Genomic DNA, 15,875 nt, shown 5'->3' on the forward strand with positions numbered 1-15,875 from the left:
CCCCCCCACCCAGTCTCTACCCTACTCCACCACCCCACCCCGGTCCTTTCTAACCGAGTGCCCAAAAATCTCGAGTGGCAGCTCGATACCGTGCTGAAAGGCGGACACATTGGCAGAGGGGAGATCTGAAACTCAGTCACTCTTCCCCACTGATTAGCACGCCCATTAGTGTCAAGCTTTCAAATCATCTCTTTTTTTGTCACAATTCCCAAAAGATTGATTGTAATCTCAGTGAGTTTAGGAATATTTCCAAGACATGATTATTGTTCTCTCGGAATTTAGTTTGTCCAAATTATGTTGCAGTGTAGTCAAGTGTGTTAAACCTTTTTAAGCGCTGTGTTGTGTGTGTAATGTACCTTAATTTGGGAAGTCATCTCACTCAGAAGTAAGTGAACGAATGGGAGTGGATCTGGTTCAAATCCACAAGCCTTGGGCCATTTGTCTGTGACCAGCCGCCTCTGCGATGCTGCAGCAATGAGCCTCAAACAGTCGCCGGCAGCTTCTTCTGCACTTTTTATCTGCAGAGTTGCCCCGTGAATCTGCCTGTACACTGGCGAACAATTCTTCACCTTTGAAACATTGCAGCTGCCTGAGAATGTGTAGCCCTTTCCGTTGGTTGTGGGGGCGGGGGGTAACGTGGGAGTTGTGGTGAAGGTGGCGGTGCTATGGGCTATATTTCCCCCCTTAAATTGCCGAGTGAGTAATTCGCTCTGGCGTCATGTCATTCCCTGCGGTTTGCTGGATTGGGATTGGAGCTTGTAGAGCTGGCGGGGAGGGTGGGGAATAGACTGTTTGAAAGACTGGGATATTGTTAATGCAGCGACACACATTCGCGGCTCGCTCCACTCGGGGTAAGTCGCTGGTTTTTTCCCCCCTCTCACTGCTGCTTGTGTGCGCGGCTTCCCCAATAATCAGCTGATGGTCTGCCGGGCTCTGCAGAAGGGACTGGAGGTCTTATCTGGAACCATTCGGTCCATCCTGCTGCTTCTGTCGGCATTCTTCAGGAGCTAAACGTTTAGTCCCACTTATATGCTGTCGTTCGCAGCCCCGAAAAAAACTGACTTTTAAATTATTTTGGACGAAGGAGTAGCATTGCATTATGGCTTATGTGTAACCCTATTGCTATTAAAACTACGTTGTTTATTTAGGAGACCTCTTTGTAGATTTTTTTTGGGAAAGAGCAAATCATTATATGTAACCTTGATGCAGTAAATGGGGAAGAATAATCACCTTATTTCTCCTTAATTTTTTATGGCCAGGAACTTTATTTTTTTAAGATGCTTATTCTGTACTGCCATAATCCTGTAACCCAGTATTTTTATGTGTTTGTTTGCTTTCTGAAACAGTTATTTGAAGTTGAAGTGAAAGGGAATGGATGTGACGTGACTGAGCTTGCTGGGTATCAGGTTGTTCATCATTCAGCGGAACCTTTGTTACGATGAGGTTTCTCTGGAGACCTGCCTCGGACTGAAGCTTTGGAATCAGAGCACGAAACAATGGACGAATCCATTTTGTTGGACCTGCTGGAGTGTCCCGTGTGCTTAGAGCGACTGGATGCCACGGCCAAAGTGTTGCCGTGCCAGCACACGTTCTGCCGACGGTGCCTGCAGGGCATCTTAAACTCCCGGAGCGAGCTGCGCTGCCCGGAGTGCCGAACTTTGGTGGACTGCAGCGTTGATGAACTCCCCACCAACATCTTGCTGGTCCGACTACTGGATGGTATCAAACACCGGCCGAGGAGGCCGGGTAGCAGCGGGGTCAACGGCAATAACAACGTAAATGGTACCACCAGGGTACAAAGCAACGGAGCTATTTCTGTCCCCAACTGTGGCACCGCGTTACGGGATCTTCAGAGCATTCATCGAGTGCAGGCACGTAGCCCCCCAGTCAGGGTAGGTTCACATTTGGTTTGCACCTGCAGATCACGTTAATGTGAGTGCGATTAATGCTAAAACATTGAGGGATGAAGAGTGTTTGGATGTTGAAACTTTGAACATTCTCTAGTCATTTTGGATGAGTGTGCATGCTCATAAACAATTGCTTTTTCATTTTGAGGTATGAGTAACTAGACAAATGACTATTCAGACTAACCAGAGTATTCAGCGCATAGAAAATTAATGAACCTGCAATATAGAAACAGGAGTATGCAATTTGGGCCCTCAAGTCTGTTCTATCATTTAATAAGATTGTAGACTCAAGTGTGATCAAGAAACACTGCTGACTTAGTGTTTGTTCAAGAGGGCTCTCGTATTAATAATTCTTTTAACTTCATCAAATCCAATTATCATTTATCTCTTCTGCAGAAATTCGTCAAATTTAGTTCCGGCTCTTTGGTTTTGAACAGCTAAACTTTGGGACAGCATATCCCTGGAGCCTTTTTGCCGCATTGTGGTTTTAAGCCAGGCAGTGCCCTATTTACACCGGTTAATTTGCACTGCAGCTCCTCCATCTAGGAGAACACTTGCGTTTTTGCATGGCAGCACATATAGTCCTTCTCTAGGTTAAGCTTAAAGTGTAATCATCGGGAGAGATTGACCGGCAGTTTTTAACTCCCACTTGGTTTAAGGTGCAACTAATTCATCAAGAAATGGGCACCGTACTCACCATGTTTAAATTGTGTATAAATTATGAACTATGCTACATTCTGCAGACAGGATGTGTCCCAATTTATACTGCGGCTGGGCAATCTGAGAAATGGAAATCCCTCCTGTTAATGTTTCAATATAAGCCATTCTGCACTGAATTTGAAACAGTAAACAACATCTTTCTCCCATCATAATGCAGTTCATCAGTAGGATGTTGATGCCAGTGATTTCCCATTTATTTGTGCACCGAGAAATATCATTCTCAATTCTGTGATAACACAGTGTGGAGCTGGAGGAACACAGCAGGCCATGCAGCATCAGAGGAGCAGGAAAGCTGACATTTCGGGTCGGGACCCTGTGTTTTGAGTGAAACTAGCTGGCTAATCAATAAAACTAGAGCTCATAAATTCAGCAAAACTTGCTGATCTGCTCAACTTTCAACTGATTGATTGTTAATTTGTGTATCTTATTGCACTAGCTATCAGATGGTTAATAGACGACTGATTCCACTGAGAACTGTGCACTTAAACTCCTGTAAAAACCCAAGGGTGACTTGCAGCTGCCAAGCTTTGGTATGTTGAGGTAATTTGTAAGCTATGCAGTATTTGAGTACTGCTACGCTGTGATGTTTATCTGTGCTATGGTTCATGTATTTCTTACCAGAGTTATGGAGTTCAAGATATGTTGATGAATATTGTAACCAGTATGTGTGATCTAGCTTGAGGGAAGTGACCCAATGTCTTGCATTTTGAATGCATGTTTCTGTGCCAAGATTTGGAATTTTTAGTCAGATAGATCAATGGCACTATTCAATTACTGTGCCTGCTTCAGTGGATCTTCAAATCTCTCAATAAATGGCTCCGTGCTTTATTTAATCTGAAAGAGCGATGGGTTTAGTACCCCTGACCTTGCAGCTAAGACTGGAATTGCCTTATTCCGGAAGCAGACTGCCTCTCCTTCTATTTTGCGGCTAAATTGATGAATTCAGAATTAGCTTGCTTTGTGTGCCATTCCCAGACTTAGCATTGTGTGCAAACAGACTTTGAAAATTCCTTTGGTCTGAGTAATATCTGAGGTCTTTATGTAGCCCTGATGAAAATATTCCCCTGACATCCAGAGGGAAATAGCATGATGGGCTTATGCCAGTGGCTGGAAAATGTTCCCTTTTCCCCTCTGGGGAAACAGCATGTATTGTGAAATCTGCTTGCATGCATTGATTTAAAATGAGCTGAAAAACTATGAGCAATATTTCCATGAGAATGGTTGTTAGATATTACCTGTGCAATCAGATCAGAAGTTAAAAATAATTTTCAGGAATTTGATGTGATTATTGAAAAAGCATGTGCACTAATCAATAGAAAATAATTTTTAGATTGCACTGCCTACCAGGTGGAAATTGAGTACTGCAGCACTGTGCTACCACAGGCGGTTTTATAATGTCATCAGTGGAAGGTTCAGCAACTGTAGTTGTTACCAGATTTCTTCATCCTTTTTTTAACTAAGGAAATTTTGGTGCTCTGAACTCCTGGTTGCCCCTGGCATTGCTGTCAAACGTATGTTATGGTGTCAAGAATTTCAGTTTGAAGACAGCTCAGTGCTGCCCATTAGGAGTCCCTTTTTGGGCTGTCTATATGTGCATTTACATTTCAAAAAGGACATTGGATAGGGAACCTGTGTATCTCACCATTGTTTGTTAGTAATGCATATTTGCTGACTGTTTCAACAGCAGCTGAGATCTACCTTTGCTTCTGCCCAGCACCCGACATTTGAGCATGCTGCAGGGTAATAGTGTAAGTTGGAGAATTTCTGAATCGGCTGCTATCAGAATCCTGGAAGTTACCATTTACCAGAAGCAGAACTTGGTTAGGCATTTAGTTACTGAAAAGGAGCAAGACTACGTGTGGCAAGGGGTCCAGTCATGAGTAATTCATCACTGATTCCCCAAAGCCTGTTCACCATATGTAATGAAATATTCCCCACTTGCAGCTCCAACAACACTCAAGAAGCTTGGCACTGTCCAGAACAAAGCAGCCTGCTTGTTTGGCACTAAATTTACATTCTCTCCCTTCACTACCGAAGCTCAGCAGCAGTGTGAGCCATCTACAAGGTGCACTGCAGAAATTCACCAAGACTTTCTAGATAGGACCTTCCAAACCCACCACCACTACCTCCTGGGATAGGGTCAGAATCCTGGAATCCTCTCCCTAATGGGATTGCAGGTCTACACTAAACCAAATAGATTGCAGCAGTTTAAGGTGGTATTCACTGCACCACCTCAAGGCCAATTGGGGATGTGCAATAAATACCGGCCCAACCAGTGCAACCCATGTGTGAATGAAGCAAAAAAAAGTCGGTGTGAAAATATAAAATTCCTTTTCAGATTTTATTACAAAGGTAGCAGTATTCTCCCTTGGGAAAACAGAGGTCCATGTGTAATGGAATTCACTCCAGGAAATACTTTCTAGAAACCTCAGTTCGGGCTTTCGCAATCTGCTGGTTGCCTGAACCTGTCCAAATGGCCCATTGATCATTCAAAATGACCTGTGGAACTCTGGATTCAAAGAGAGAGGCCACATGATGCATTGAAAGTCAATCATGTCAGTTTGGCCTTAAACCAAAACCCCTGCCCTTGGGTCTAGGCCATTTTCTTAATTTCTTTTCAAAGAACGAGCATTGACACTGAGACAAAACGAGCTTGTGTGACCATTGTTGGCAACTTGTACAGGAGTGTTGACTGGCTGCATCCTGAATTTATGTGCTGTAATTAAGCTGGTGCATTTGTAGAAATGAAATTCTTGGTTTTGTTATCAAAGTTGGCAAACATGAAGTGTTTGATATATCAGCATATCAATTAAGAAGCAACACAGGACAAATCCACTGCAAGATGTAGCCACATTTTAAACAACTTTGTATCTCTATAGCACCTTTAAAGGGAGCAAAATATCTCAAAAGTGCTCACAGGAACAATTATTAATTAAAATTTGACCCTGAGTCACATGAAAGGTTAGGACAGGTGACTAAAAACTTGGACAAAGTGGTAGGTTTTAGAGAGGATCCTTTTAAAGGAGAGGGGTAAAAGGTGGAGACGTTTAGGACAAATTAATGTCAAGGAGCTGATGACATGGTCACCAGTGATTGAGCAACAAAAATGTGCACTCCATCACTTTCTTTGAACAGAGATCTGGAGGTTCTGGAGTTGGAGAATGGGTGAGGCAATATCATGGAGGTATTTGGCAAGAAGGATGGGAATTTTACGATTAGAACTCCAGATGGGAAAACACAAAGTAAGGCACTGCTCCTGGACAATAGGTTCAGAGGAAGTAGCAGAATTTAGCACGCATGCAACAGTGTTTTGGATTGGAGACATTTGATTCAAGGGTGTTGAAATAGACAAAATAGAGGTGATGAAGCTATGGCCAAGGAATTCAGCAGCATGTGAGCTGGGGCAGAGTCAGAGTAGGAATGTTAGAGATGGACGTAGACAGATTTGGTGATCTTGAATGTTCTTAAATATCCAACCTTGAAATATATTTATAGTTCCTTTCCATATATATTTGTTCTTTAATTTGGAAAGAGATGGCACATTTCTGAGCATATTGCTTTATAAATGAGTGGCGGAGGCATCTCAACAGAAGCTCATCATTGTCTTCACCTGATTGACACTATTCCAGAATGCATGATCCTCAAAGACACTCCACCCCACCCCCAGAACACCCCCCAACCTTCAGGAGACTACAGAGTGTGTCTGTCATTTTAAGTTAACCCAAATCAGAAATCGAAACAATGGAAAGGACACTTGCCTCCCCCACACACACCACACTCATTCTTTCTCAACATCCTCTATAGATGAACAGATTTCACGTTAGTGTCAACCTTTTAATTTCCCTGGCCAGTGCAGATTTAAACAAAGTTAGAGAAAATGGCAGATCTAATATAACTGTACACTGTGGAGTTAAATCCATAGTTGCATTTTAAAAATAGGAGTTCCAGTTTCAAACATTCCAGAGCAAAATATTCCAGGAACTAAAATTCAGAGGTGTTTGAGAACCACTGGCTTTGAAACTGAAATCCACATGTTTGGCTGCTGCAAATGTCTTCACATTATTGGATGGCAGAGATTTCTGAAGCTACTCTGAAGCAATAAACCTGGATGCATACCTCTGTCTTTAGGATCCTAACTGTGTGCATTGTACAGAAGGATTATGAAGCAAAGCCATTCAAGAATCACAAAGTTGTGTAAATAAATTTACTACCAATAGCACATTTTTCTGTTGATGGGCAAGTTACAGTATGTGGCTATTTACTGCAAAAACAATGGAAATAGAAATCTTGTTGTGTAAATAGCCTTGCAGGAGGAGTGGTGTATGTCATTGAAGAACAACACTATAGGTGAACCATGTTTTTGAGGTGTGTGGAAAGCAGTGCTCCTGAAGTTCAGTTCCTGGAAGTGCTTTGTTTCGACTTCACCTCTGACAGCTGGCCCTTGGTGCTGGAACCTATAGTGATAGATCTGCTATGTTTTCCACTTGCTCAGATTATTTGAAAACTATCTTCACTGGACAGTGCAAATAATAGAGAGATGTATCTGAAACCTGTTCATCCAAAAAGGAAATTGTGGCCTGAACAGTTTATTGTGGAGTTGTCAGCCTTGCACTCCAGCAACACAATGGCAGTTGAGTATTGGTGTTGACTTTTACTGGAAAAAATCTATTGTAAAAATAGATTAAATGGAATAAACTGCTTAACCTGTGGGTGTAGTAATTGTTTAGGTTGTTATGAGGCTTCTAGTCAATATTGTCTTTCCTGCTCTGAGGAAAATAATGATTCAATTGCTTACTGTATATAATAATGTGAAGTGGTAAGTGTTCTTCTTAGACACTCATCAGATAATTTCATCTCCTATTTCTGAACACTTCTTTATAACACCGTCAAAATTGGCAGCACTTAAAAATAACAATGGTTCGAGACTTTGCATTAGTGGCAGCTTTTATGTTTTTCATGGGAGACTGTATTGTTTCTCCTCCAGTGGCTGTCAACGATGTTGTGTTGCAACACTGCATCCTCTACACCTTTAATTTGCAGTCTGTGCAACTTCAGCTGATGTTCTAATCATGCCATTAGTGGGGTGAAATGTCCCTTAAGACTTCATAGCTGAACGTTGTTCGGCACTGAGCCACGTGAGCTGAAAAACTTGGTCGAAGACTTGGTTTTTAAGGAGTGCCGTACGAAAAGAAGCAGAAGCAAAATCAGTTCCAGAACTTGGGTGCTGCCATTTATACAGTGATTAAAATTGGGCAAGTGCAAGAAGCCAGAGTTGAAAAGGTGCAGATTCTTGGAGAAGGTAGAGCTGGGTGTGTGACTGAGATAAGAAAAGGCAAAACCATGGGGGATTTGAAAATAAGGATGAGAATTTCAAAATTGCAGCATTGGCAGAGTGGAAACAAACTTAATTCAATGAGCATGCTACCTTTTGGCCATCAGCCTCCTATTGATCATTGTCAACCTCATTGAAACAATTAATTTTTGTAATGCACGATCACCTACTCAACAAAAAATGATTTTGGCCTATCATCCCTGTGCTGGCATTTTGAATGAGCTATCTCGTCTACTTTGCCACTGTTCCTAAATGTCTCAGAAGAGATGCCCTTTTCACGTGTTTGTCTAGTTTCCCTTTGAAATCATTAATTGAATTTGCTTCCAGTACCTTTGTAGGCAATCCGTTCCAGGACATGACAACTTGCTTCTTTAAAAAAAAAAAGTCTTGTTTCCCCCCACCATGAGTCTACTGCAATTACCTTAATTTTGCTGCTACTTTGCTTCTTTCTAAAACATTTGCAGTGTACAGTGATATTCAGTCATATGCAGAACACTTTTTAGGTTCAAAGAGTAGAGTATTGTAACAGTCCAAGAAATATATTGTCTTGATCTTCTTTAGAAAGACTTTTGGGCCACTTGATTAATTTCTGGAGTTGCCTTTGCACTCAAATGTATAGAAATGATCAATTAAAGCAAGTCATGTAATTATTTAGCACCTGAGTTCTTGGCTTGGAATGTTCGCACCACCAGCCTAGGCATTTGCTTTCTCTTGGGCTTGCCTGCTCTGTCACGCTCTTCCCTAAAATATAAAAGGTCCATAGTTAGAGAAACTGGGATGAGCCATTTAAAACAAATCCACATGGATTTCATCCTGATAGGATTCACAACATCAAATTGTAAAAAGGACAAGCGGGCTTAGACTTGAAGTGATTTGCAAAAGAAGGAAGGGTGTTATGAGAAAATACTGAACACAGCGTGTACTTGGTTTGTGGAATGCAGTGTCTGGAAGGTTCAGTTGAAGCATTCAAGAGTGCATTGGGTGATAATTTGAATAAAAATAACATGCAAGAATATAGGGGGAATACAGATTTGTAGTACTTAATCATACTGACTTGGAGCTGATGCAGGCATAATGGGCTGAATGGTCTCCTTCTGCACAATAACATTTTGAGAGTCTGTGAATTTAGCATTTCTAGAAATGGTTTGTATTGAAGCTGGATTTTACTTAAATTCTCAAGTATAAATACTACAAACTAATGTGTTGCTAACAAGGGGCTGAAACATTGAATTGTTCAAGGCTTTACTTCCTATGGTGTTTAAACACCTCAACAAAAATCCCATTGCTGAAGCAGCTGGTGACGCACTAGTAAGCTAAAGATAGTCTGTGGTATGAGTGAACTGCCATTTGTTTCTGTGCATGGCTGCTTCAGTTACTTTCCATTCTGCAGGTTTTCAATGGCGGTTCATTTGGTCTATAAGTGCTTGCACGACAGCACCACATTAATTCATAGAACTCCTTAAATGTAAGCCATCCCAAAGAGCTGCTTCGGCAGGTAGTTGGATAAATTTAAAATGTGAGTGACACAAGGCTCTGTTAAACTGCATAACCAAAAGCTTTGACAGAGCAGTGTTTTAAAGGGAGAGTGAAAGATATTGAACCATAGTTTAAGGAGAGAATTTCAGAGTTTTAGCATCTCCATAGTTGAATTCATAAGTGCCACTGGCAGGGCAGAAGTCTCTTGGTAATATGTCCTGATATTATTTATTCATTCGGGGATGTGCGTTTTGTTGGCTGGGCCATCATTTATTGTCCACCCCTAATTGCCCCTGAGAAGGTGGTTCTGAGTAGCTCAGCATCAGATATTACTAGCTAATGCTTCCATGAAACACCTTGAAATACTTTACAATGTTGAGGTACTTTTGTACCAGTGAGTTAAGACTGGTAAGGTTCAGAATCTAGCTTCCAGTTCTGCATTGAGAATTTGCACTCATGGCTTGAGACAGTCATGCTGTATTGATTGCTTTATCTGGAAATCAATTTCCATTGATAAGAGCCAGCTATTCAAATGATGATTCTACTTATCCAATACTCTTCCATTGAGTTAGGCACACAGTTAGGATTACGACACCAGATGTGTCTTATCAATACAAGTCAGGTCATTTACTCTTAACAGTCAAGATTCTGAGGAACAATCCAAATCTCTCTCAAATTAAATATGGCACAGTTTAAAATGTGAACCCTAATAAACCATTTTGAGACAGTCATGTATGGTTTGCCCATGAATTTTTGTCGCATGTCTACCTGTAGAAATGAGGATTTTAGTGTTGTGCTAAAAGAGTGTTCAGAGTTTTAGGAGTCTGCGTGCATCTTCTAGTCATTAATTTCTCCGTCACTTTCATAATTTCTAGTTTGGCAAAATCTGACCAAATACACACTTCTACAAATGTTTACAGATATTTTAACTTGCTGTTAAATCACTCTCTAGTTTGGTGAGACTTGTATTGAAAGTTGAGTGAATTGGATTACAGCCATATTTATTGTTTAGTGCCAACCCTTAACCATATCAAATGGAACAGTTTGTACAGAAAGAGAATGCTGTTGTTTTTGGCAATTGAGATATACTTTTGAGATTTAGAGCAGCGTTTAATTAGCTGTCAGAACTTGAGGTGGGTGGCTATGTTTAAGATTCATCCCAAAAGGCATGAAAATTTTTTTTTTGTTTTATTAACAAAAAAAGCTGTGTAGATGCAGATCAGAGCTTTCCCCCCTGTTCTGGACAGCGAATTAAATGGACGAAGGTTGTCAGCAAAGATCAAATAGGAAAGCAAAGCTATTTGAAGCCAACAGCCCATTCTAGTGGTTTGTATTTAACAGCATGAAAGGCATTAGGATATCACGATTTGACTATTTGTGGTCATACTACACCTCAACCACACAAAAGTTGAAAGAAATGTTGGCAGTGAGCTACAGCCATTGATATGAGTACTTAGAGGATGGGTGGTTTTCAATGATACAGACATCCCAATATCCTTGGTTTGACATCAAGTCTCTGGCACAAAGCAAAATTCAAAACAGGATTGAAGGCAATGTTCATGTCTTGAAAACTCAATCCTTGCATCATGATTGGTTGTAACAGATGTGCTGCATTGAGTAGTTAGCTGTTGTAGGATGATAAGCATTGTAGCTCAACTTCGATAGATTGTCAAAATGCTGCACAGAAACTTCTTTACAAAATTTTTAATCTCACTCTACCTCTCTTTACTTTAAGATTGCTCCTTATTCTTTGACAGTTTTTGTTCACCTGCCGTAATACCTCTGCCTTTGGCTTGATAAACTGTGATGGTAAATGTTCTTGTGAACTGTGTTCGATGCCATATGGATGCAGGTTTTTGACAATTTAGTGAATACACAGAAAGCCAGTTGATTGTCTGCATCAAGAACCCATTAATAATAATAGTGGTTTACTGTCCATGAGAACCTGAAGCAGATGGGTGCAGCACATGAGATTAGGACTGTAAAAAATTTAGGTTTACTTGATTAGAACAATCTCAAGAGTGACCAGGTTGGTGGCCACTGCTTCAAGCCCCAGGCCAACTGTGGACTGTCCACTACAGTGATAAATTGACAAGTCTCACCTGCACTATCATGGTCCCTGCTTGTTATACACATTGTGGAGGATCTGAGGTTCAGTAAAACAGAAGTGTCATTCGTAGTGCATGTCTTCAGGACTTCTGAAAGTGCTTTATAATGAACAAAGTACTTTGTGTTGTGACTGTTGTAGGGATCACAACAGCCAATTTACACATACAGGCCTTACAAGTAGAAAATGTAAAGGGGTGGGTGATCTGTTCTGATGATACTGGTTTATGGACTTAAAAGAAAACATCCAAAACCTTCCTTGGACCTTTTTTGAAAGAATGCTGTGTGGTTTTTCTCATGCCCTTGCATGAAGGCATTTGGGACCTTGGTTCGATATTACAAGGTGAAGCTTTTGACAGAGCAGCTCTCATTTGGCACTGTATGCAAAATGCTATCTTAAATTATACATTCAAGTCTCTGGAACCCATAACCTTAAGACTTGCAGGTAAGAGTGCTGCCCACTGAACCACAGCTGACATCTGGTTACCAACAACTCCGATGTTCTTGTGGCTCACGTTTGGCAACACTGATTTTTTTTTTGAGGTTTGCTGGACATTTTTTATGCTTTGCAAGTACAGGATTGATTATTAGTCACTGAAAAGAAAATTTATGGAGCAAAAAACAGCCATTAACACCAATCACATGAAATATTTGAAAGATTGAGGTAGGTGAAGGAAGTATGTGTGTGTATGTTTTGCACGAGTTTGAGAAGGTGGAATGCAGACATTTGACCTTTTTATCCAAACCGAGCTACCAGCATGCCCAAACAAAATAGGAAACATTTAAAAGTTCAAATTAAAACACCTGCGCAATTGAATATCATGTTGCAGATGCTGATACCTTGAACATTCTAGTCGGTTTTTTTAAAACCAACATTTCTATGCTCCTTGTTCAAATAAACTTAAATAGCAGGAGGATCAAGCAATAGTGCATCTTCAAACTCTTGCATGAGATTTTCCTGTCTTTCTGTTCACTTCAGACCACACACCTTTGGCCAAGTGGGTGGGTGACTTGCTCCCAGGCTTCTGACTCTGCTGCTGCTTGGACACATTTGTTGTTTAATGCAGAAACACTTCAAGACTTGACCCTGAATTATTGCCTGGAGAGCCCTGATGATGTTGAAACGGTGTTGCTTATGTTATGGGGGCAGATTCAACTCAAGGAATAAAAGGAAGGAAATACATAATGCATACAATGTGGTTGGTAGTTGCAGCTTTTGGGTGGTTTTGAGTGAGTGGACCTTGCAGATGAGTAGTGGGAAGGTTGTGCTAGGATGCTGAGTGTGACATCTTTGCTAGTTGTGCTAAGTTTGGCCAGAACTGATGGCCCCTTTTATGCTCCACCTGTTATCACTCTCTGCTGCTTCTGGAAGTGAAAGAAGAAAGTTGCTTTTTTTTTGAAAAGGACCCCAAGTGCATGGTATTAACAAACCTATTTTTCCATAATAGCCTGTCATCTTATGAAGAGAGTTTTGTACTTTCACCTGTGAAACTTAGTATGTTTGTGTCCAAGCCCAGACTTCAGCTTATTCCTCAGGTGCATGAATGTTGTGCTGACATCGAGGGCTTTTGTTAGTGGCAAATAGATGAATTGCAAAAAAAGTTAGTATGCAGGGACAGCAAATTTTAGGCAAGCTAGTATATGACTAATTATTGCAAATGGAATTGAATACAAAAGTAAGGAACTTATGTTTCAGTTATACAGGGCACTGGTGAAGCCATATTTGGAATACTGTGCATTGCACATTAGGAAGCATGCAAATTTGGTGGAAGTGTTTCAGACAAGGTTTTCCAGACTGACACCTGGAATGAGAGGGTTCTCTTTGAGGAAAGTTTGGACAGGTTAGACTTGTATCTATCCAATGGAGTTTAGAAGAGTAAGATGTGACTTCACTGAAATATAAAACATCTTGAGGGATGTTGACAGGCTGGATGTAAAGAAAATTTCCTTTTATGCCCAAATCTAGAGCTCTGGTTCGCTGTTTAAAAATCAACAGGCATTCTTTAAGAACAGATGAGATGGAGTTTTTTTTTCTCATGGAGGATTGAGTCTTTGGAGCCTCCTTACTGTAAACGTGGTAGAAGAGTCCTTAAATTTTTCACAACAGATGTAGACTCTTGTTAAACAAGAAAGTGAAATGTTATCAGGTGTAGGCAGGAATATGGATTTGAGGTTACATTGGGATCAGTTTTGGCAGAGCTGGCTCAAGGGACTGAATTCCTTCCTCATCAGAATTTGAATCTAGATTTGAGAATGGGTATTGTGGCTAACACTCTAGTATAGTGAGAGAGCACTGATACCTGAGATGGCTTCTTTCAGATGGGTTATTAAATCAGTTGGATGCAGCTGATTTGTAAAGCACTATTCAGATGAGCAGGGAAGTCTCTGTAGTATCCTGCATCAAAACATAATCTACTCTGTAAAAGCTGACTTATCTGATTCAAATCTCACTGATTTGTGGGAGCATGCTATGTGCAATGTGGCTGCTGTTCTCCACATTACAATGGTGACTACACTAAACGCACTTAATAAGCTTTAGGATATCATGACGTCTTGCGAAGGCACTTTCGAAAAGCTAGTTTTTTATTCACCTTAAAACTGTTGATTTGAAGTGTGAACTTGCGGTCACATGCTTCTATGCTGTACAATGACATATGAAAGACCAAAAGATGTAAACAGAGAATCTTTTAACTAGATTTTACCGTACAGTTTCTTTGGAGGTCACTGCGTTAGGAAGGATGGGAAGCTGCTGTTGAGCAACAGTAGCCTATTGTTTAATACACAACTGTAATGTACCCAAGGCTTTGATTGCAAGTTCATGGAGCAGTATCCATTTCAGCACCACTCATTGTTAGTTAAGAGTCGGTTTTTATCTAATGCTGTAAATTTGAAAAGTTTGCAAAGATTACCTGTTGTCTAAAAGAGTCTGTTTAGTATACAAACTAGCTAGCTCTGGGCCACAGGTTCCAGAGGGGTTAAACTATGATGTGCTCATTTAGGGAAGGAGTTTTGTTGTCGTTACGAGATTAATAGTAGAAGTCTCTGTGCTGGCTCATTATTTTCAGGTGTGGTAATTTCACCCTGAGGATGTTTGTGTTTTAAGAATTTTTAGGCCTCTCCTTGCACATTCCTCCTGTCAGTTGTGAAAAGTTAGGGGAAGGCGAAGAGAGGTGGTGATGGTTGAATATGAGGCCATTGGTTTAAAGACAAACAAGCAAACATCTGTGAGAATTGTTACCCAATTCAAAGGCTTTGTGAAGCATGAACTGATGTGAAAAGACAACATGCTTAGTGTTTAAAATGGTCTGAGAGCAGACAAAGGACCCATTTGATACGATGAGCCTGTATACCCCGATCGTCTGTTTTTCAAGACCTTTTGAAAAACAAGACATGGGGTCCATTTTTTTCTAGTAGCTCGTTATGAAGCAGGACAAAGGCATGTGTATGCAGAAATAACATGTCACATTCTGATGACAGGTCATGAGTACTTCTGAGTAAATTTAGGGCAGTTTGTTAGATAATACCTTTTTGAAGATTGTGCATGAGGAATGAGTTGAAGTCTGGGCTTGGCCACAAACAAACTAGTTTCACAGTTGAAAGCACAGAACTACCTTCGTAGAATGGCAGTCTGTTATGGAAAGTCGGTGTATCAATATCTGACCCCTAAACTGCTTCACAGGATGACCTGTTCTCCTATTATCCATTTTAAAGAATTGTATAAAAACGATAGCTTGCAAGCAGGCCGTTTAGTCCATCTGTTCCAAGATGGTATTTATACTCGACATATCTGAATTATCTCTTTGTATTCTGCCTCCATATTCTTCTCATCTGTACATCCCCCCCGCCAAGATCTTATCTAATTCAACCCAAGTAATAATGAGTTGCAACAAGGTGCAGGGCTGGATGAACACAGCAGGCCAAGCAGCATCATAGGAGCAGAGAGGCTGACGTTTCGGGCCTAGACCCTTCAGCAGAACGTGCAGCCCTCCGCTCCCTCCGCTCCAATCCCAACCTCGCCATAAAACCCGCGGACAAGGGAGGTGCAGGTGTAGTATGGCGCACTGACCTCTACATCGCCGAGGCCGGACGCCAACTCTCCGACACCTCCTCCTACCGCCCCCTTGATCATGACCCCACCCCTGAGCACCAAACCATCATCTCGCAAACCATCCACAACCTCATCACCTCCGGTGACCTCCCACCCACGGCCTCCAACCTCATCGTTCCCCAACCTCGCACTGCCCGCTTCTATCTCCTTCCCAAAATCCACAAACCTGAATGCCCTGGTCGACCCATTGTCTCCGCCTGCTCCTGCCCCACCGAACTGATCTCCA

The 15,875-nt window shown here is 41.2% G+C and overlaps 1 protein-coding gene across 1 annotated transcript in view; it reads left to right on the plus strand.

Annotated features, from left to right (window-relative positions):
• The first annotated feature begins 423 nt into the window (after positions 1–423).
• Positions 424–15,875, plus strand: part of LOC109918372 (E3 ubiquitin-protein ligase SH3RF1-like) — a 113,113-nt gene continuing 97,661 nt past the window's right edge. The window contains exons 1-2 of the mRNA XM_048594060.1: positions 424–851; positions 1,347–1,892. Coding sequence (XP_048450017.1) covers positions 1,497–1,892 — 396 coding nt within the window. The 5' untranslated portion in view covers positions 424–851; positions 1,347–1,496. The remainder of the gene's footprint in view (positions 852–1,346; positions 1,893–15,875) is intronic.

Source organism: Rhincodon typus, chromosome 3, assembly GCF_021869965.1.
Source record: "Rhincodon typus isolate 14 chromosome 3, sRhiTyp1.1, whole genome shotgun sequence".
In the NCBI taxonomy this organism is placed as follows: Eukaryota; Metazoa; Chordata; class Chondrichthyes; order Orectolobiformes; family Rhincodontidae; genus Rhincodon; species Rhincodon typus.